The sequence below is a fragment of the Myxine glutinosa genome, chromosome 2, assembly GCF_964187855.1.
Source record: "Myxine glutinosa chromosome 2, kmMyxGlut1.1, whole genome shotgun sequence".
NCBI classification, from domain to species: domain Eukaryota; kingdom Metazoa; phylum Chordata; class Myxini; order Myxiniformes; family Myxinidae; genus Myxine; species Myxine glutinosa.
In genome coordinates, this window is record NC_136262.1 from 53,193,326 (window position 1) to 53,217,543 (window position 24,218).

Sequence of the window (24,218 nt, forward strand, 5' to 3'; positions counted from 1 at the left end):
TTAACTACTTTTGTTTTGAATAATTGTTTTTAGTTCACAATTCTTAGTTGTACAAATATTTTATCACAAGAAACAGAGGAAATGAATCTTGAATATTACATGTATGATGCTTCAACAGCAATAATAAAAACCATCGCTTCTATTGAATATGCATACTGTTACTTATACAGGCATTATTCTGGTTAAAAGACTAGGTTACGTAAACAGGAGTAAAGTTGGGAGGTCATACTTGATTTCTATCGTCCTGAAAAATTCGCTCTCATCAAACAAAAATAAATCCAACATCAGATTTTTGTGTGTGTTTTAACCATACTTGTAACAGTTACATGCATTTAGGGTTAACCCTAACCCTAACCCTAACCTGCCACCTACAAAAGAAGAGGTATAACAACTGGTTTCTGACAGCAGGATCACACTGTCACTTAAATCAACTATTAAAATTGGATGCAAAAAAATGTTTGTTCACTGGATTACCAATTTTAAAAGTTGAAACAGAAATAAACAGAAAGAACAAAAACCATGATTAAAGTTTCTTTAAATTTCATCTTCACTATCTGTGTCATGATCTGATCCATAGCACTGATCATCATCATCTTCTGAATAGTACTCGTCATCACTTGGTTCCTCTTCCACTGATACAATAACATCAACAAGCCTAGGTGGTAGGATATCATTAGTTGTCCACAGTGGTTCCAACTTGTCTCCATTCTTTGTCCAGCCATGACCATCTGTTGGTGCTGGAATGGCAGGGTTGAATTCATGAGCCCTCTTCCATATTGCTACCTGGTAATTCACCCTGTGGATATGTTGTTCAAGACTGTTCTTACATGGTGGGAATGAGGATAGATCAACATGAGCAGAACTACTGAGTTCCTCTGCATCTCCTTTGCACTTCTCCTTCATCATAATGAAGCGAACTTCATCAATGTCTGTGAACCGTGATTTACTATATAGTGCACAAGTGAATTCCTCAAGTTTAGAAATTAATTCACTTGAGACAGTCCAGGATTCCCCAAGGTCTGACAGAGGTTTAACAAATTTGGTAGACTGCTGCAACAGTTTGATTGGCTTGACTTTGCCAATTCCTTTGAATGCACTTGTTGAATCACAGCCTGAGAAAGCATGTAGTCCAAGTAAAGCTGAGCAGTATTCAGAGGAGGACTGCTTTGCAAAATGGGTGACATCTATTAGCCTTTGCTTGTTGCCTCTTCCTGTGTCAAAAAGCACTCTGATGTCTGGAATATGGTAGGCATAATGAAGTAATATGAAAAAGATATCACTGTCCGGGCTTTTGACTTGTACATGATCATACCCCTGCTCTTTGCCATAGTTGCAGTACAGGATCATGCGCGAGTCAGTTTCTTCCTGGTTTGACTTCAGGGATTGGATCTCAGAGCGCAATGTTTGTTTCCCATTCTGAGAAGTAAGAAGGTGGGCTTCTCCTTCACGAATGAAGATCACTTTTCTTCCATGCAGCTTCTTTGCCATGTCATGCTCACTCCATACATCAAGAAGAAGTTCAATGAGCTGTTTCTTGTTCTCATCATTAGTCAAGAACTGCTTCCAATCAGCCGGCCTTTTGGTTTTTCCTCCTTTGATCATTCTCCTTTCCGCACACCCACGTCGTGTCCGTTCACTTGACTTTACTGAGTCGGGCTTGTACATATCAGTGCTGAAGACTACATCTGACTTAGATGACATTGTGTTGAAGATTTTAATGCCAATCTCTTTGAAGTTTGTAGGAATCTCTTTGAGGTAGTAGAATACAGCATTGCCATCTTCCACTACCAATGTCTTGTCACTTGGAGGAGGTTGTGAGTTGTCCACATCTTTCAATGTCCATTTTGCCCAGATGCCATCATGACTCTTAAAACATGACACAGCCATATCATGGGAATCACCTTAATATTTCTTCATCAGTACATTAATCTGGTGCAATAATCATTATCTCATTCTGTTGTGATGTGTATAGAAAATCGCATGTGCCATGATATGCAAATTATGTGACGTCATTAATAAATGAAGACAAACAACTATATCCATAACATTTTGTCGGTTGATTGTGATAAAGTTAATGCTAACATGGTCCAAATTTAGTCCAATTTGGACATATCTTTACGGAGAGAGAGCCTCAGTTGCAAGTACAAAATTCACGGACCCCAAAAAATAGGGCAATCTGTGAAAAAACATCATTTTGACATAGATCGAAATAGGGAGTTAAAAAACATAGACCAAATGAGTTTTTTTCTTGTTAACATCTTTTTCCCATTAGGGGAGATACCAATAAACAAAATGACACCCAAGAAGTAGGATCATGGGGGGGGGGGGGGAGGGGGTGCACGGTAGGCCCATCCAGCCCACGGACTAGTATATGTCTTGCAGATTTTGCGGTTGCAAAGGTGGGTTAAAATTGCCCCAGTTAGTTAAAGAAAGTAGCTGAAAACGCACACACAGTGCATGCGCGAAAGGCCTTGTTGGCATTCATACATCATTTTGAGAGTCCCATATTGTGTGCCATCCCTCGGATGGACATTAAACTAGTGTCCCATCTGCCTGCATTAGTTGGTGGACGTTAAAGATCCAATGGTGTCCTTTGTGAAGAGTAGTCCAGCTATCGCCGGCAGCATGAACAAATTACAAATTCCTGCCCTAACCTTAGTCAAATGCCAGGACTGGCCAGCCAGTTCGTGAAAGACTCAGGACAACCTTCTCCTGGCCAACCCCACAGAAACATGGGAATGAAAAGAAGAAGAATAGAAATAGAAAGTGTATCAATCAAGACAGATTGTCGAAACGGTGTAGCCGAGCTTGGATCTGTTGTCCCACTGTCATGTGACCAGATCCTCAGCTCTGATTGGTGGATGTTTGTGAGGGACATACATACATACACCAGGCGGACAGACAAATGCTGTTCTAGATGACATTACCCTGTGGGGCTACGCCATGAAAATATGGCTGCCAAACCACATGACTGATGACGTCATCAAAAAAATTCTCGCCCAATTTATCCATAGATCACTCAATAAATTTCATACTGATCGGATCAAGCATTCTACTTTTCGATTTATGATGCCATAATGAAAGCACCTATGACATCATCATTAACATATGTTATTCCCCATGGGGAGTACTTTACAATGAGCCACCATTCAATTTTTTCCATGGAGTGGTTTTGGAGATAAAGAGGTGCAAAGCTTTTGGGGTTTTCCAAGATGGCGCCCTTACCACATGACCTATGACGTCATAATTATTTTTAAAAGTATTGAGCAGAAGGGGCTCTTATGGTGAAAATTTTGTGTCAATCGGACCAAGGGTTGCAGAGAAAACGGATTTTAAAGCGAATAAACCCGCAAAATCCTGGCCGAAGGGACATACATACATACATACATACATACATACATACATACATACATACACTGGATGGACAGATAAATGCTGTTCCATATGGCATTGCTCTATGGGCTACACCATAAAAATGCAGTTTGTTGCGAAAATATGCCAAGAAGGATTTCGTTTTGAATGATTTCAAAGGCCAGATGTCAATAAAAGTGGTTTTATCAGAGTACCAAAAATATTTTTGTGAATTAATTGTTCAATTCTTCTTCAGGGGTTGGATCTTATTTATATAGATGTTGTTGTCAATTATTGCATATGTAATATATAAACACCTTCATTTTAAAATACGAAAATTGGCGAACAGTTGCTAAGCAAACCTTTTCTCATAATGTCATTGCTTTTGTGCAGGTTTTACTGTACTGTAATATTTTGATAACTGCTGCGAAAAGTATAGCATTCCTGGTTCCGCATGTTCGCTCTGCGCAGGAAATAACCACCTATGCTTGTTATCCGAGGATGGAGAGCTCTTCACGTTGGGCTGTGGAGAACAGGGCCAGCTAGGCCGGGTGCCTTCTTGCTTCACAGCACGCGGCGGCCGCAGGGGCCTGGGTGGGTTACTTTATTTCGCTCTCCTATCTTCCTTGTTTCTGCTTAGATGCTGTCAGAGCTAATCAACAAAAAAAATGGACGAGGTGTGTGTGTGTGTGTGTGTGTGTGTGTGTGTGTGTGTGTGTGTGTGTGTGTGTGTGTGTGTGTGTGTGTGTGTGTGTGTGTGTGTGTGTGTGTGTGTGTGTGTGTGTGTGTGTGTGTGTGTGTGTGTGTGTGTGTGTGTGTGTGTGTGTGTGTGTGTGTGTGTGTGTGTGTAATCTTTCCTCTTCTCCAATGGCTTGATCTCTGATCATCAATTTGGTTTCAGACCTGGTCACTCTACTCTGGACATGCTGCTTCTGCTTTCTCAACAATGGATGGAGGTCCTCAACGCCAAACAGGAAATTAGAGCTGTCTCCCTTGACATTTCACGTGCCTTCGATACGGTCTGGCACCCTGCTCTGCTCACCAAACTCTCCTCCTTTGGTATCCATGGAAATCTCCACGCATGGCTGGCGGACTTCCTCTCTGGTCGTAGTCAACGTGTGGCCCTGAATGGGTTTCTCTCATCTCCTCTTCCTGTTCAGGCTGGAGTTCCCCAAGGTAGTGTTCTGGGCCCTGTGCTTTTTCTGGTCTCCATCAATGATCTCTCTGACTCTCTTGAAAATCCTCTCTATCTCTTTGCTGACGACTCTACTCTCTGTCGCTCCATTCCTCATCCCTCAGAACGGCAGTCTGCAGCCTCCTCACTCTCTGCAGACCTGGACAAAATCACAGACTGGGCAAACAAATGGAACATGTCTTTCAATCCTGATAAATCTCACACTCTTACGATGTCTCTCCGAAAAGACCGACTGGACAACCCTCCCATCAACTTTCTGAATAATCCTCTCCAAGAAGTTCTGTCACTCAAGCTTTTGGGTCTCACTATTTGCCATGATCTTTCCTGGGAAAACCACATTTCAAATCTGGCCTCCAAAGCCAGTCGCCGACTGGGCATCCTCCGTCGTGCGAAGTCCTTCCTTGGCACACCTGAGCTCCTCACCACATACAAGGCTTTCATCCGCAGCTCTATGGAATACTGCTCTCCCCTCTGGTCTGGTGCTCCTGCCTCACACCTAGCTCGTCTTCACGCTGTTGAAACCAAAGCGTTCAGAATCATTGGAATCTCCCGCGATGAAGCTAACTCCAAGGGCCTTTCACTCACTCACCGCAGGCAGGTTGGTGGTCTTTCCGTCTTCTACCGACTCCTCTCTGGCCTTGCCCCCCCCCCCAGCTCTCTCTGGGCGCTGTCCCCCAAATATTCCTACAGGTCGCACAAGATCTGCCTGCAACCCTCTTATGGTTAAACTGCCAAAATCAAGACTTTCTGCTCACCTTCACTCCTTCATTCCTCTTTTCTCCTGCCTCTGGAACAAACTCCCTCACTCTCTTCAATCCCACTCCACCCTCCAGGTCTTTAAAACAGCTGTTCACCACCATCTCTTATCCTCCCCCATCCAAAACCTTGATCTTTTCTACCCCCGCTAATTTCGGTCCCCTTGTGTTTTATACCTCTCCCCCCCCTCCCCCTTCCCACGCCTCCTCCCCCCAAGCCCTCTCCCTCCCACACTTCTCCCTGCCCTCAAATGTTGTGGTTGTGTGCTTCCCCTTCTCTCCCCATCTTGTCTTCCACTCCCTCTTTTTGTATATTTTGTTTGTCTGGTTGATTTGTTTGTGAAATAAATGTTAGCTCTTCCATGAGCCTCGATTCAGTATACAAAAAAAAAAAAAAAAAAAAAAAAATGTGTGTATGTGTGTGTTCTCCTGGAGTTTTCTGATGAGGTGTGTGACACACAGAAATGATCGTCATGACCTGAGTTGATTAGGCTCATTAACAACAAATAATCTGGAAGAATTCCCATGGTTTAAAAGCATGCCATATTCAGGTGAAACGCCATAAACGCCACGCCATGTTTCATCACCATAGAGAGATGCGACGTAAAACGATATATAGCATATAAATAAATATAACCACCTTTAGAGGCCATTTTTCCCCGCAAGGCGGGGGTTGGCCTTTTTCGAGAACCGTGGTTGTTGTTGTTTTTTGGTCCCCTTTTTGAAGCAATGTTTTACGGCCGGATGCCCTTCCTGACGCCAACCCTTTTTGCCGCCTTTAACGACAAACAGGGAATTACCAGTGAACTGGTACTCAATTAGCCGACCTCGGAAGGATGACAGGCTGAGTCAACCCCCCTGGCGTTAATTCAGCGATCGACCGGGATTCGAACCCAGGATGCTAGGATCCTAAGCCGGCACCCTAGCCGCTAGCCCAACACCAGGGATTCAATAGCATGATGCCAGGGAATCAAAACGATATATAGCATGATGTGTCAAAACGTTGAGGACGAATTATGACAAAACTAGGTTGATGAGTTCGGTGACAAGAACAAGCCAATTACATTTTGGTCAGGTCCAGATGCAGATTCGGTCTATCAGTGGGACACAAAATGTAAACTGTTTAGCCTGGCAGAGTTATCTCCTCTACTGAGTGCAGTTCTGTTTTAAATGAAATCCTGTGGGAAGGAGAGGGAGGGATGCGGGAGTGGAAGGAGATTTAAAAAATGATCCCAGTAATTTTCTCTGACGAGCAAGGATTACCACTGGTTATTCCGTTGAAGGAATAGCGTAGTCAAGCCATACACGCAAGCCCTATTGCATTCAGCAATGGAGGAAACACATCATCATTTGATTTTGGATACAACTTAAATTGAGAAAAGAAGATAGAGAAGACGGTAGGAGAGAGTACAGATAATTAGGATGATGTGAGAGGAGTGGGGAGAGAAGGAAAAGGATTGGGAAGATGTGAGGGTAAGGTGTAAGGGAGGAAAGAGGCACATGTGGAACAGACTGGAGAGGGGAAGAGTGTTGGGACTGGAGAGGGAAGTACGCTCTGATTGCACACGTAACTAGAACAGCACTCGGTATAGCACATACCTCTGCCAGGCTGAACAGTTTACATTTTGTATCTCACTGATAGGCCGGATCTGCATCCGGACCTGAACCAAAATCTAATCACTTGTTCTTGTTACCTACCCAACTCATCCAACAAGTTTTGTCATAACTCGTCCATAACTCATAACATAACATAACTCGTCCACTATTAGTTTAGTCATAAACATGTCATTTATTGCCGTATCCCTTAATGGTGGGTTCTTCTTCTTCTTCTGACACGTCATCATACTTAACTCAGAAACGTGATGAATGGCACATATTCAACAAAAAGGTGAAATGGTGATTTGACATTTGTGATGGATTCTGATTTGGATGTAATTGCTTTTCCATTATATTTGCCCTCCTTTCAAATATGTTAATGTTTCTTTTTCGCTTGAGCAACGCCGGGTACTCCAGTTATAAACACATATACTTTACTCGGGGTACAAATACAAATACAACTTTATCTGTGGGGTAACGTAGGCTATGTGGCCACGGCCTCATTCGGGGTGTGGGGGACCGGAAGAGGGGCGTAAATTCTCTATGTAAATGTGTACCGTGTGGTGCCACTTGGTGATGGTGGCAGAGGGTATTACAATTTCCTTTTTTATCTGTGCAACACTGAGGTTAAAGCACTCTTTGCACAGGTAAACTTTTCCTCCTTCCCTTCCCCCCCCCCTCCCTCCTTCCCCCCTCCCTCCTTCCCTACCGCCACCCCCCTCCCTCTCCCAAAACGGAGGAGCCTGTCAAAGCCACCCCCCTCCCCAAATGATGTATATGTAGTGTATCCCTCCCCCTTCCACTCCCTTCCTCACCCCTACCTCTCCTGATTTCTCACCCCTCCCCCGTCCCCACCCCACTCCCCCTCCCCACCCCACTCCCCCTCCTCGGCAACGCCGGGTACTTCTGCTAGTACTTTATAAAGGACTTGTAATACTGGCTCCCACCCTGAACCTCCAAGGCGATTTTCTTTTCTTTTTTTGTTACGCCCTAAAACCTCCCCATGCACCACCCAAGTACAACAACCAGTTTTCAACTCACTTTTTAAAACTCATCTTTTGGTTTTCCAGCAAGTCAAACAAACAAACTCACAAACAAACAGACAGACACTTCGTGATTTATATATGCAGTACTATGATAAAGTGGATACTTCAAAGTTTGAATTTCAAAATGAGACATTAACATATGACTTTTAAAAATAAATTAATGAGTGCTAGCAGACATTGACTTGTATTTGTTGTTGTGAACCTGAATGATGTGTGACCTTTGATTAACATTTTTGCCACTTTTTTGAACACAGAATTTTTTCTGCAACCTCTACCTGTTCGGTTTCAATCCGCCACATTCCTGAAGGATGTTTTTTGCGGGGCGTATGGAACCTTCATTATCACCCACTCCAATGATGTGTTCGGCTTTGGATTGTCCAACTTCTATCAACTGGGTGGGCTGATCACCTTCATGCTTCTTAAATCTGAATTGTCCATAACCCCCTACCATCCTCCGATGTCGTGCTGTACTCAAACCGAGTTCCAGATCTCAAACTTGCGAGTTGCGTTTCCGAGCCGAGTCCGGGTAAACCCAGGTTTGGCTTTCAACTCGGAAAATAACTCGGCTATCCTGCCACATGAAATGAAGTAATTTCACTATTTTCCAAGTGTGTGCGGTAGAAATGGGTGTTAGTATATGAATTTGATGTGCTATGGAATAGTCATCTTGTTTCTCTTTGTGAGTTCCAAAGCAAAATGTTACTATAATCGGCCACAATAATTGTTACCTGTCTGGCTTTGTTTGTCTTGTACACGTGCCTCATGGCACGGTCTGTTCTGGGTTAACGCTGATTGGCTGTGTTTGTTGTTTGTGTGCTCCTTCCATGTATATTTATATGAAATTTACCCTCACCAAAGGAGTGTATTACATTTGGGTTCGTTTGTTTGTCTGCACAGAATGCACTAACTTAGACCACAAACACCACCGAATGGTAACCAGTACTACACGTTCTCTTTTTTTTAAACCGAGTACGTCAATAAAGTATGTAAAATTAGAATTTGAGTAAGTCTATAAAGTATGTACAATTAGAATGTGAGTACATCTATAAAGTATGTACAATTAGAATGTGAGTACGTCTATAAACTATTTAAAATTAGAATTTGAGTCCGTCTATAACGTATGTAAAATTAGAATGTGAGTACATCTATAAAGTATGTACAATTAGAATGTGAGTACGTCTATAAACTATTTAAAATTAGAATTTGAGTCCGTCTATAACGTATGTAAAATTAGAATGTGAGTACATCTATAACGTATGTAAAATTAGAATGTGAGTACATCTATAACATATGTAAAATTAGAATTTGAGTACATCTGTAAAGTATGTTAAATTAGAATTTGAGTCGGTCTATAAAGTGTGTACAATTAGAATGTGAGTAAGTCTATAAAGTATGTACAATTAGAATGTGAGTACATCTATAAAGTATGTTAAATTAGAATTTGAGTCGGTCGATAAAGTGTGTACAATTAGAATGTGAGTAAGTCTATAAAGTATGTACAATTAGAATGTGAGTAAGTCTATAAAGTATGTACAATTAGAATGTGAGTACATCTATAAAGTATGTTAAATTAGAATTTGAGTCAGTCTATAAAGTGTGTACAATTAGAATGTGAGTACATCTATAAAGTATTTACAATTAGAATTTGAGTACGTCTATAAAGTATGTACAATTAGAATGTGAGTACGTCTATAAAGTATGTAAAATTAGAATTTGAGTAAGTCTATAAAGTATGTACAATTAGAATTTGAGTAAGTCTATAAAGTATGTACAATTAGAATGTGAGTACATCTATAAAGTATTTACAATTAGAATTTGAGTCCGTCTATAAAGTGTGTACAATTAGAATGTGAGTACGTCTATAAAGTATGTAAAATTAGAATTTGATTATGTCGATAAAGTATGTAAAATTAGAATTTGAGTCCGTCTATAAAGTGTGTACAATTAGAATGTGAGTACGTCTATAAAGCATGTACAATCAGAATGTGAGTGCATCGATAAAGTATGTACATTACAATGCGAGTATGTGTATCAAGGATATGCAATTAGAATGCGAGTTCGACTATAAAGTATGTACATTACAATGCGAGTATGTGTATCAAGTATGTACAATTAGAATGTGAGTGCGTCTATAAAGTATGTACAATTAGAATGTGAGTACATCTATAAAGTATGTACAATTAGAATGTGAGTACATCTATAAAGTGTGTACAATTAGAATGTGAGTACATCTATAAAGTGTGTACAATTAGAATGTGAGTACGTTTATAAAGTATGTACAATTAGAATGTGAGTACTTCTTTATAGTATGTACAATTAGAATGTGAGTACTTCTATAAAGTATGTACATTGTACAATTAGAAGAATGTGAGTACTATACATCTATAAATTACAAACTCCAAAATAAATCTGTCCGAGGGTATGCAATGTTTGATTGGTCGTTCTCGTTTTAAATTGCTTTGAGAAGTATTACTACATATAATTTGTACTTTGGTAGAATAATAAATGTTTCAATTTGAACGGTTGCATGCAGAAACTATTAGCAGTTTTTCTTCTTCAAACTCCGGAAGAGGTGTTTAAGAACAGGACATGGAATGTCATGTAATGCAATTGTGGTCGACTTTTTGGGAAGGGTTAAGATCAGTTTTATAACCTTGTGCAAATGCACTCTCACATGCATAAGGCATCAGTGAAATGTATTCACAACTGTCATTTCCTGCAGGCGAGATGGGGTCGACCATGTACTTTATGCCTAAAATGCTGGCAGCTTTCCAGAAATCTGGAAAGGTCTACGTTTCATTTTCTGGGGGCCAGCACCACACTCTATGCATGGACTCCGAAGGTAACAGTATTTCTAAGCACCAGTGCCAGTTATTAAGGAGCTCACCTCAATACCTCATGTTCATGAGAAAGTGGGAAAGGAATGTCTTTTGGCAGCTCATCATAATTCAAAGTCTCAAGTTCTATCTCTTTGGGCATATGAATAATTCACATTTTATCATGTGTATCAGAACCTCATGAAACATTGTGATTGTAATTTTCATATTTGCACCCTACTCATGATAAACTATTTGGTTTCCATGACGGTGCGCATGCAGGCTTTGTGTACAGTCTTGGCAGAGCGCATTATGGTCGCCTTGGGCTCGGGTCAGATGCCAAAGACCAGGGGAAGCCCCAACTTGTGCCAGGTGTTGCAAAGGCCGTGGCCGTGGCATGTGGATCGAGTGTCAGCTTCGCCATCACACAGGAAGGTAAGTGTGTGTCATGCTAAGCTTGTGCTTAAGAGTTTAAATAACTTGGAACCAAATATACTTTTCCTGGGAAGAAAGTCTTCAACTTGCACAGCTAACTTGTACACGTGTGTGCTAGTTTTGGCAATTGTAAGTGTTTAGAACCATAAAGCAAATGTGCCAACCATAAGTGCCATGTAGAGCCGTAAGTGTCAAGCAAATGGAAGGATAGAAACAACAATAACAACATGCATTTTAAAGGCCATTTTCCCTACTAGAGCGGGGATTCGCCTTGCGGTCCCCATGATAATCTTCTCCATTTTGCCCTATTTTCTGCATCTCTCCTTGTTAACCCCCTTGCCCGCATTTCTTCTTCCACCATCTTTAGCCAAGTCTTTCTTGGTCTTCCCCGTCCTCTACTTCCTTCTACATTCATTTCCATCACTCTTCTCAACTAGTCACTTTCATCCTTCCTCAACACATGACCAAACCATCTCAACCTGTTCCTCTTCACAGCATCAATCACAGGCTCTATTCCCATCATCTTTCGAAATTCATCATTTGTCTTCCTCTCTCTCAACGATACTCCGCACATCCGTCGAACCATTCGCATTTCCACCCTTTCCAACCTTCGTTGCTGCTCTACGTTCATTACCCATGTCTCGCTCCCATAAATCATAACACTTCTCACACATGCAGCATACACCTTTCCCTTCAGCTTCAACGACACTCCCCTCATCATCAGCACACCACTCAGTTCCCGAAACTTCTTCCATGCACATCTCACTCTAGCAACCGTTGCCGAGCCTGATCCACCTTCTCCATTCAGCATGTCTCCGAGGTAGCAAAATGTTTTCACACCTTCCAGCTTCATGCCGTCTCCAAGATCCAACTCAAGATCCAAATGGAAGGATAGAAAGTGAGATGTTATTAGTTCCATAGATTTACACAAGTTTACTCTGATGCAAGTATTGGGCAACACTGTTTCAGCTTCGAGGCTTCATCAGCAGGACAGAACATGGTTAACATAAATATTGCGTCAAAAGAAAAAAGAAAAAAGAAGCTCTTATGGCTGAAAGACACCAGGAACAAACAATAACAACACACAACAGGCATTTTAAGGCCATTTTCCCTGCAAGAGCGGGGGTTAGCCGACGACCAGGAACAAAAGGGTGAAAAAATGAAAAGAAAAACAAAGAAACTTTGACTGGCAAGAATAGAAAGTATAAAAGGTAGGAAACCCCTCGTTGTGAACCATATAAATCCTCGACTCGTTTATTTCTCTTCTCCCACTTCGGGAACCTCTTTTTTTCAGTCTGTTCAATCCTATGCTTTCCTCTGGGACAATGAAGTTGGCAGTGCACCAACCATCTTGGGTCATCCCATGATCATTTCTTTTTTAGAAAGCATCTGTATGATATGATGTCATATTTTGAAAATAGGAAAATACAACCTAGACAAGAGTCAATGTCAAAAAAAAAAATGGAGTGGCACTCGGTACGGTGCATACCTCCGCCAGGCTGAATAATGCACATTTTGTATCCCACCAATAGGCCAGATCTGCATCTGCAAAAATCTGCAAAATCAAGTCGGCTTGTTCTTGTCACCAACCCACTCATCCACCAAGTTTTGTCATAACTCGTCCACAACGTTTTGAAATATTGTGCTATAGGTGTATCGTTATTGCCCCATTTCGCAATGGGGAAGAATCACTTTAAAATAAAAAATTGTCTGATCCTGATCTTCCCTAAAATCTAATCAATTCGTCCTTGGGAGACACGCACCCTGTGTTCACTAAGTTTTGTCCGAATCCATCCATGACTTTTTGAGATATCATGCTATACAGTCTATTGTTTTTGGCCCTATATCTCAATGGTGAAGAATCATTTTTTTAATTCTCGGATTCGGATCTTCACCAAAACCTACTCAATTCGTCCTTGTCGCACTAAACCTGTCCACCAAATTGTATCCAAATTTATCCATAACCTTTTAGGATACCCTGCTGACAGACAGACGGACAAACAGACAGGGGTGAAAACATAACCTCCATTCACATTCGGTGGCAGAGGTAAAAACAGTGTGCTGTGGCGTTCATGCAAAATTCGAATTACGATGAATGTTGGATTTGTCAGGCTAAAGCAAAAACAAGCCTATGAATTAGGTTTAACAATATGAGAAGTCTTTTTTTCTCAAAGTATGTATCGACTTTGGAAGCAGGATGGTCATCTTGATATGATCCATAGGCATTATCAGCAGCAGAAAGCTGGGTTGCTTTAAATTATCCGATAGAATATGGCCTGATCTCCCCTGTGTGGGGGAATAGAATATGGCCTCTCCATACAGGTTGCTTCTGACAAACCAGACGTGATCTGCTTAACAGAAACTTTCCTCCTTCATGATGTCTCTGATTCCTTGGTATCTCTCCCAGGTTACTCCCTCCTCCGGTATGATAGACCTGAGCCTCGTCCTGGAGGGGGGGGGTTGCTATCTTTATAAAAAAACTCTCTTCCGCACTCGCCCTGCACTGCCCTCTCTCCACCTCACCCCCAGGAATACCTTTGGCTACGGCTTCCCCTTCGCTTCCACCTTTTGTTCATATGTGTGTTGTACCGTCCACCAAACAGTGATGACTCAATCTACATCTCGCTGTCTGATAACATGGACCAACTTCTATCTACCCATCCCAACTCTCTCTTCCTCATATGTGGTGATTTCAATTGTCACCATGCCAGTTGGCTGGGTGTGGGTACCTCTCTCACCAGCCATGGCTCTTCAGCAAAGGACTTCTGTGACTCACTGGGACTGACACAATCTGTCAATTTCCCGACCCGGATCTCAATCAATGGAGCATCTTCTCTTCTGGACTTGGTTATGACTAACTTCCCTGAAAATGTCTGCTGCTCTTCTTCTGCTCCAATCGGCTCATCTGATCATGTGCTTGTTAAAGTGGACATCTCTCTGACCATTCTCAGAGAGCCTCCTCAGCGTCGACGAGTCTGGCATTTCACTCAGGCCAACTGGCATGGTCTTCAAGCAGCCATCAATCATCTGGACTGGTCTCCCATCTCTACCGCCTCTGACATCAACTCATCCCGGGAATTCTTCCAAAGTAAACTGCTCTCTCTCATGCACAGATTTATCCCATCTCGTCTTCAGTTGTCATACCCTTCCTCCCGTCCATGGTACACGGAATCTTGTGGTGAGGCTATTGCCCAGAAACAACTTGCTTTCGTCTCCTGGAAAGCAAATCCAACGGAAGGAAATCTCATTTCCTTTCACAAAGCCCGAAACAAGTGTGTGTCCACCCTCAGGAGAGCCAGGAAACAATATCTATCCGTTCTCAGGACAGAACTCTCTTATCTGTCTCCCTCTTCCAAATCCTGGTGGCGTCTGGTCAAATCTGTTTCTGGTGTTTGTTCCCCCTCCATCCCCTCCCTCACCTCAAACAGCCACACGGCTGATTCCGTGCGTGAAAAAGCTGAATGCCTCAACTCTGTGCTTGCCTCGAAATCTTGTGTCCCAAACCCATCCCTCTCTGGACCCACCGTACCCAGTCGTACCCAGCTGCTCCTGGACTCTGTGTCCTTTCCTCCTGACAAGGTTGAAAAGTTTCTGTCAGCCCTCGACTCTGATTCTGCAACTGGACCGGACGGCATCAGCCCACGGGTCCTAAAATCTTGTTCTTCCGCTCTTTCACTCCCTCTCTCTGTTCTCTTCACACTCTCTTTTGCTCAAGGTCATCTGCCATCTGCTTGGAAATCTGCCAACATCACCGCTTTGCACAAAAAGGTGCAAAAACAGATCCTAGCAACTACAGACCAATCAGCCTTCTCTCAATTATCAGTAAAGTCATGGAATCCATCATTGCTTCAGATATGAAATCTTTCCTCTTCTCCAATGGCTTGATCTCTGATCATCAATTTGGTTTCAGACCTGGTCACTCTACTCTGGACATGCTGCTTCTGCTTTCTCAGCAATGGATGGAGGTCCTCAATGCTAAACAGGAAATTCGAGCTGTCTCCCTTGACATATCACGTGCCTTCGATACGGTCTGGCACCCCGCCCTGCTCACCAAACTCTCCTCTGTTGGTATCCATGGAAATCTCCACGCATGGCTGGCGGACTTCCTCTCTAGTCGTAGTCAACGTGTGGCGCTGAATGGGTTTCTCTCATCTCCTCTTCCTGTTCAGGCTGGAGTTCCCCAAGGCAGTGTTTTGGGCCCTGTGCTTTTTCTGGTCTTCAATGATCTCCCCGACTCTCTTGAAAATCCTCTCTATCTCTTTGCTGATGACTCTACTCTCTGTCGCTCCATTCTTCATCCCTCAGATCGACAGTCTGCAGCCTCCTCACTCTCTGCAGACCTGGACAAAATCACAGACTGGGCAAACAAGTGGAACATGTCTTTCAATCCTGACAAATCTCACACTCTTACAATGTCTCTCCGAAAAGACCGACTGGACAACCCTCCCATCTACTTTCTGAATAATCCTCTCCAAGAAGTTCTGTCACTCAAACTTTTGGGTCTCACTATCTGCCATGATCTTTCCTGGGAAAACCACATTTCAAATCTGGCCTCCAAAGCCAGTCGCCGACTGGGCATCCTCCGTCGTGCGAAGTCCTTCCTTGGCACACCTGAGCTCCTCACCACGTACAAGGCTTTCATCCGCAGCTCAATGGAATACTGCTCTCCCCTCTGGGCTGGTGCTCCTGCCTCACACCTAGCTCGTCTTCACGCTGTTGAAAGCAAAGCATTCAGAATCATTGGAATCTCCCGCGATGAAGCTAACTCCAAGGGCCTTTCACTCACTCACCGCAGGCAGGTTGGTGGTCTTTCCGTCTTCTACCGACTCCTCTCTGGCCTTGCCCCCCCAGCTCTCTCTGGGCTCTGTCCCACAAATATTCCTACAGGTCGCACAAGATCTGCCTGCAACCCTCTTATGGTTAAACTGCCAAAATCAAGACTCTCTGCTCACCTTCGCTCCTTCATTCCTCTTTTCTCCCGCCTCTGGAACAAACTCCCTCACTCTCTTCAATCCCACTCCAACCTCCGGGTCTTTAAAACAGCTGTTCACCACCATCTCTTATCTTTCCCCATCCAAAACCTTGATCTTTTCTATCCCCGATAATTTCACCCCAATTCCACTTTTTGAAATACCAACTTCTGACCTGGAAGTCCTTGGTGTCCTTGTGTTTTATACTTCTCCCACCCCCCCACCCCCCCCCCCACCCCTTCCCATGCCTCCTCCCCCCGAGCCCTCTCCCTCCCTCTCCCTGCCTCTCCCTGCTCTCAAATGTTGTGTGCTCTCAAGTGTTTGTGTGCTTCCCATTCTCTTGTCTTCCGCTCCCTCTTTTTATATATTTTGTTTGTCTCCCTCGAGCCCTCTCCCTGCTCTCAAATGTTGTGTGCTCTCAAGTGTTTGTGTGCTTCCCATTCTCTTGTCTTCCGCTCCCTCTTTTTATATATTTTGTTTGTCTGGTTGATTTGTTTGTGAAGTAAATGTCAGCTCTTTCACGAGCCTCGATTCAGTATACAAAAAAATAAAAAAAATAAAAAAAATAGGCCCTGATCAGTGCCTATGTTCTCAAAAGTAAACCAAACTGGCATCTCGTGCATATCGTTTTCATCAGGTCATTCTCTGTTGAACGCCTTCCCTCAGAAGATGACAAACATCAACCCACCCAGAACAAAGGTGCAAAGGATGACACTGTGCTGCTCCATGAGCCTAGAATTTATCTTAAAAATACTGAATGGCCAGGATAATTTCCATAATAAGCAAAGCAATGGAATCCATAATTACTGCTGACATAGTCATTCCTTTTCTCCAATGACCAATCAAAACAATGGAGGGATCGAATCAGAACTTGCATCTCTGGACATGTCCTGTTCCTTTGACAGTCTGGCACCTGACTCTGCTTACCAAGATGTACCTATCATTCAAGGCTGTATTCATGCTTGGCTGGCAGACTTCCTTCATGTATATTTCTTGATGGCTCCGTATCGACTGCTTTGCTCGTGGAGGCTGGCCTGCTTTAATCCAGGGTCTTAGGCCCACCTCTTGCTTTTCATTATCCTTGGAAATTCTCTCAACCATCCTGCAGGTGACTTAACATTGCTGAACAGTCCCCAATCCCTGTGACAGTGGCAGAGGCTGCATCTCACAGTGGACTTCTGAAAGATTAAAGCGATGCACAATTGCCTCTGAGCTGTCCAGCTTGAATTTGAATCTTGACCCAGCTATAAAGTGTCATCCTGGTGTTTTGCAGGCAGGGAGATCAATTGTGTGTGCCATCCCTCGGGTGGACGTGAAACTGAGTAATCCATCTGCCAGCATTAGTTAGTGAACGTTAGATCCCACAGTGTCCTCCACGAAGGGTAGCCAATATATTGCCGGCATCCTGAACAAATTCCGAATTCCTTCTTTAACCTACATAGACAGGAGGAAAAGTCAGCATTTGTAACTCCTTGAGGCATTTCTTGTTAAAAGTTGGTAACAAGTGTTTTTTAACATAATTTGGGTATGCTGAATCCGAATCCGGTTGTTACCAAGCTGGCAAATGCTTTATAGTGGCTCAAAATCGCAATTCAAAATGGCCGCCAAAATCGCACATATTTGATGTGTCAAATTTTGTTATTTCATGCTTTAGGTTAAAACTATGTTAGCAGAGTAGGTATTTGGTCTTTTGAAAACACTTTCAGCATGGATAATTCAAACTAAGTTGATACCAAGCAAATACAAGCTGCTGGCACCCTGCCAGAGGACAAAATCCAATGATTGCGGTAAGATCATCAATCGAATCCGACGCATTGTCCAGTTCATTTTTCAGCTGCTCGTCATGCTCCTCAAGGTAGCTTGTAAGTTGTGGTAGAAGCACTTGCTAAAGTGCCTGCAATGTTAGTTTGTGAGCTCGCATTCCTCTAGAATATGACTTGCCTGCCATACAGTGTTCTGTGGTGGACGGTCCCATAATTCCACTCTCGGACCAGATATCTGCTAACCCCGACGACTGCATGTGCTGGCCAATAGCTTTGAGAAAGTTCAAGGAGATATGAAGACCACCAAGGCGAGGGATGAGAACTTCCTTGAACTCCGGTATCGCAGATTTCAACTCCAGTAATTTGCAATACAATGCTTGGTCTACCGTGAGTACTACATACTTTTGACCTAGCTTTGAGCTGATGTGCATGCAGCGTTTTATGACCGTAGTAAGAGTGTCAAGCTCATGCGCCGGGGCTTGAATAATTGGTAAGTAGCCAATCGTTGTCATTTCTGGATCCGTCGTGCTGTAAAACTGATTGTGTTGCGTCCATCCCAACTGTGGATTTTCATTTTGCCGTTTAATGAAGAAAAACATATCTGTAGCTCGCGCCAGTTGCGCTGATGCGTTTTCATGTTCAACTTCGGTGTACCATTCTGGCTGGATTTCTGCAGTAAACGCTGGTGTACGTTGTGTTTCCCTGACATTGGCTTCTATTATGTTATTCATGGCATCTGGCACTGAAAGTGATTTATGCTTTGATGGTACAAGATCATGGAAGTTGAAGTCTGGAGCAGGACCTCGTTGCCACACAGCCATCTGAGTGGCATGGAACGTGTTCTTTCCATCCATCGATGAATCATTGATGTCAATGTTATCTGCGGAAAAATGTACAAATTTTCCCGGTGTCAAATTAGGGGGAATGACTGCACCATTTTCAGTATCCATGTTCTGGATGGTATGCTCTGCCAGAGCATTATCCACTTGTAGGATGGAATCGTAGCTGAGGACATGACCTGCACTATTAAACAGTTGCACCAGATGTTTGGACCTCGTTGCCTGGTGCAATGTACTTCCAAGTCCAAAGTGCTTTGGGGTCCACTTTTTCCCATGGCTGACTGCAAATACAATATCTTGTGCAATGTTTAGGACGTTTGACCGAACTTTTGCCTCAAGTACTTCGTCGTCATTTTCATCAGTGTCACCATCAAGAGCTGACTGGCCTTCAAACAGAAGACGAAGGAACATATTGAAACGGATATGAGAAGTGTAACGAATTTGAGAAGTGTAACAATTTTGAGAAAGTGTAACGAATGTGAAAAGTATGGTTTTGTTGTGTGTAACTGACCCTCGTAATGTAAAGAATGGTCGCAGCTCGTCCTCTTAGTTAATTCCATAAACCTACACACAGGACACGATATATCCTTTTCAATAGTTAGTCCCTTATTCTCTGTGTAGGCTAAGGATGTGTTTCCCACTAGTTTGACTCTTCATTGCACCGAATTAAATAAGAGTAGGCCCTCTGACGCCCCATGGCAGCTTCCAAGTGCCAGGTTCGCCACTTTGCTGCAATTGCCTCTTTAGGCACTTTGCTGCATTTTCATCTGCCGTCCACTTTGCTGCGTTTGACTCCATTACGCATGAGGTAACGCCGAAGAAGAAAGGCGGGTCTCCACCTCGTCATAGAGGGGACGAGTAAGTCGGCCCCGCTCATCCAACCCAGAACGAGGGGTTTGGCTTGAGAGGGCGGAGAGAGAACGTTTGGGGAAGGTTCGAAAAGCGTGAGGGGCGGGGCCTATATAACCCGCCGCGGGACGCTCCCCAAGGAGATCTGAGATGAGCTTTTATGGAGATGGGTCCAGGAGATGCGCTGGAGACGAGCAGGTGTGACCGAGCCGCCGTGAAACGTGCCGCGCTGCAGGAAAAGCGGACCGGAGCAACGCAAGGAGCGCACGAGGCAGCAGTACAGAGAAAGGAACTTCGCCCGCGCAGTTTGGGACCAAAGCTCAGCTTCTTGACGGCGGTGCCTTCTGGCCCGACCGTGCCCAGTACCCGCTGAACCTTCCTTGCCTCTAAAAGCCACCCATCTCCAAGCCATTCATTCCTGCCTGCATTTCCCCGTGTAAGTGTGATCGTCCGTCTGTCTTTAACGTTGTCTTGGGGTTTATTAATTAAGCTGGTATAGGTAAGCTAAAGATTTCACTGTGTGCCTGCTCCTTCCATTTTCTGTACTAGGGCATGCCCGTACTATATATAAGCTAGGACGTGCCCGTACGTGGGTGCCCGTTCCTTGCCAAAAAAAAAAAAAAAAAAAAAATTTGTGTAGGGGGGTGTGTGTGTAAACATCCTAGGGCGTGCCCGTACGTGGGTGCAAAAAAACATGCGTGCAAACAACAACAACAAAAAAAAACTTTGAAACCACGTGGCAGTAACGACTACAGAACCCCCCCCCCCTCTATTTACATGAATGGTTTGGTCCATTCGCAACGACCACAGAACCCCCCCCTCTATTTACATGCAATGGTTTGGTCCAAAGCGAACGGCTTGCAGTGTTTGGTAAAGAAATCGCCATAGCTCGGTAACTACTTCTCCGATTAATATGAAACCTTGAAAAGGCACATCCTCGGGTCCCCAGCAATATACCTGGCAAGTTTAAAGTATATCGGACCGGTAGTTGTCGAGAAACAGCGGTCACAGACAAACATACACACATACACACATACACACATACACACATACACACATACAAACACACATACACACAGAGATTAATGGAATTATAGATAGATGTAACCAACTGCTCTCTTTGCTTTGGCTTGTGAAAATAATTAATAAAACCTGTTATTCCTCCGTACGTCTTCTTCTTCTTCTTCCTCTTTACATTCGGTCGCTTTAGAGGTTTCCATATTGAATAGCTGTGGCGCGATACGGCCAACGTCTGGGTGAATCGGGTGAATCGGGGAAACTGTTAGGTCGCGGTGCCTTCGCTCGGCAAACAACATCCTTAACCGCGGACCGTAACAATATATAGGGAATCTGGTATACATGCAGCTGCATCATCTTCACCGACGTTGAATCCTTTGTGGCCTGGCTGTGACACGAGGTCTCCTCTAATCTTAAGGGCTACGTGGACTAATGAAAGGAAAATGTCATCTCCAGGTTGATGGACTGGCGTGAATAGTTCGTCGTTGTCTTGACCTTCCATCTGTGAAATGGGAATATGGCGATATTTTGTGGGAACGAGAAGCGTTTTGTTTCCCGAGGGTGCCCTATCTAGCATAGGGATGAACTCGTAGATCTCCGTCAAATGATGTTTTAGCTTTTCTGTGAAAGAAGCCCTGCGGCTGAGAAACGATGGTGGAATCTCAATGTTTGCATCCTTGGTCAGGCAGCAGTACCGATTGAAAACATCATGTAGTTCCAATACATGTCCTTTCTGAGCTGAGACTTGCAGCTCTGAACATAGCCACGCCATGGCTAGATCAGTTCTGTGACTAATGCTTTGAATAGCTTGTGTGGACCTCGTAAAGTTCACATAGCATTGAAGGTGGTATTTGCCTTCTGACGCAATCAGATCGTTGACACATGCAACTCGAATACGTAACACTTTATCAAACTGTGCCGCCTCGATTATCTGCGCACTCATTTTCTGTGTTGTTACAAATACAAGTCTATGCTTTATATGCACAGTTTGACAGAATAAGCATTTGTCCCAGTCAGTACCCAGGATAGATCCTCGCAATATATGTGTTGATCTGGAAGAGATGCATGTTTCTTTGCTGCTCGATGCTTGTTCTCCATCTGTGTCCATACTACATCCTGATGTTCTGATGCTGGTGCAACCGCTGAATTTTTCCCTTGTCAGTAAATTGTGCGTAGCAATGTCTATGCCACACAACTGACTCTGCATCTGTTGACTGAAGCACAACTTCGAGTCTATCAATAACATCTCTGTTGCTATCATCTCTGAGTTTACTTCGTGCGGTTACAGCATCTCGGAGTGTCAGCAAACCCTGCTTCCCAGCCTGGTGCACATCCTTGTCGTCCTTCTGACAAATGATACAGAGACTCAGGGATGGTGATGAAGATCGCCTCTTGAGACTAAGCACTGGGTCCATTTTTCTGAAAAGAGATAAGCCATGGTTAACACTCGTACCCAATAAGCATGTTCTCAAATATACAGGTTATAATACTATACTTATAATTAAGTCTTAAATAAGCCGCTCCGAGTGTACACATTTAAACTGTAGCTTAGACAACAATATGTTAGCATGTATATCTTACCTAATGCCATTGCGCTGATTAAGTATGTTAAACACCTTAACTAAGTCCACGGATTGTCGTCCAGCATAAAATGATTCCAATAATCTGAAAGAGAACTTATGAAAAGCAATAACATGAATGAGGCAGTACAACTACCACTACTCCAGGTATCATCCAATATGTTTGCTGTTGTAGAAATAGTCAGTATTGTGATTAATGAGTTGTTTTAACTCTAAACCTTAAGTACTACATTCAGACACCAATAACATATCTGTGGCTAGTGGGAAACCAAATATATGCATTTTTCAAATTTTACTGCGGCCATCTTGGATTTTGTCCTCTGGCGGGGTGCCAGCAGCTTGTATTTGCTTGGTATCAACTTAGTTTGAATTATCCATGCTGAAAGTGTTTTCAAAAGACCAAATACCTACTCTGCTAACATAGTTTTAACCTAAAGCATGAAATAACAAAATTTGACACATCAAATATGTGCGATTTTGGCGGCCATTTTGAATTGCGATTTTGAGCCACTATCAAGCATTTGCCAGCTTGGTAACAACCGGATTCGGATTCAGCATACCCAAATTATGTTAAAAACATTTTGCCATGCCACCTGTGATATCCTGTTGTTGACTTCTTGCTGTGACAGACAATCGGTGACATGGTTCTTTTAACAAATAAATCACCAAAGTGTAAAAGAAACTCACCAGATTGATATACTGAGTTAAGAAAGTAAACCCAAGTCAAGAAGAAAAAAAAATTCCATATTAAATGCCAAGTCTGTGTGTGTGTGTGTGTATATATACATATATATAGGAGGGCCTTCTCCATCGCTGCTCCCACCCTCTGGAACTCACTACCTCACACCATCAGAGACTCCTCCTCACTCACCACATTCAAAACATCACTAAAGACCCACCTGTTCAGCACTGCATTCAACATTCAACCCACAGCATTTAACCCCTGACTATCACTTCTCCTTCTCCCTCCTTTTGCTTTAAATATTTCCCTATTGATTGTCTTTTTGCAATTGTTGTTTTCATGTATTGTTATGCATTATGTTTTCCACTCTGTCAAAGCGCCTTTGGGCTTCTGGAAAAGCGCTATACAAAATAAATGAATTATTATTATTATTATTATTATATACTAGGGCATGCCCGTACTATATATATATATCTAAAATTATATCCCCCCCCTCTATTTACATGAAATGGTTTGGTCCAAAGCGAACGGCTTGCGAGTGGTGACAATCCCCCCCCTCTATTTACATGAAATGGTTCGGTCCAAAGCGAACGGCTTCCGGAGTTTGGTAAAGAAATCGCCATCGCGTACACAAACGCGCAGGAAAGCGAATGAATCGCAAATTCGTTTTTATTAGTTTTAAAACATCGTTTAACGCCAACATAGCGCCAACATAGTTTGCAAACGTGAAATAAATGAATACGCTGTCAAATGTGCCATCCGAGGCAGAGTGTGTCCTCCACGTTCGGCACACGCGATCGTTCGCTGCTCTCTGATTGGTTGAATCGTTTTTTGGACATAGCTCGGTAAGTAATTGTCCGATTAATATGAAACCTTGAAAAGGCACATCCTCGGGTCCCCAGCAATATACCTGGCAAGTTTCAAGTATATCGGACCGGTAGTTGTCGAGAAACAGCGGTCACAGACAAACAAACAAACGTACAGACGTACAGACAGACAGACAGAGATTACTGGAATTATAGATAGATATACAGTGAAACCTTGACTTACGAGTTTAATTCGTTCTGTGACCGAGCTCGTAACTCAATTTGCTCGTTTCTCAAATTAAATTTCCCCATTAAAATGCATTGAAATGCTATTAATCCGTTCCAGCCCGCCAAAAACCACACCAAATTTTTTTTAAATATACAGTATATATAAAAATATCTCGCGCTTTATATTTCACCTGTATGCAGCATACAAGTTGGCAGGATGGCCTGGACTGGAGGTACGCACACTTGACTCTAAACTGTCCAGCCTGGGTTTGAATCCCGACCCAGCTATA

At 43.1% G+C, this 24,218-nt stretch overlaps 1 protein-coding gene across 4 annotated transcripts in view; it reads left to right on the forward strand.

The window, feature by feature from the left end:
- The window catches only part of RCC1 (regulator of chromosome condensation 1), a 47,877-nt gene that overhangs the window by 18,903 nt on the left and 4,756 nt on the right, over window positions 1-24,218 (forward strand). For all 4 annotated transcript variants that reach the window (XM_068108204.2, XM_068108201.2, XM_078773306.1 and 1 more), the window contains exons 7-10: window positions 3,823-3,945; window positions 8,198-8,338; window positions 10,666-10,785; window positions 11,042-11,194. In XM_068108204.2, coding sequence (XP_067964305.1) covers window positions 3,823-3,945; window positions 8,198-8,338; window positions 10,666-10,785; window positions 11,042-11,194 — 537 coding nt within the window. The remainder of the gene's footprint in view (window positions 1-3,822; window positions 3,946-8,197; window positions 8,339-10,665; window positions 10,786-11,041; window positions 11,195-24,218) is intronic.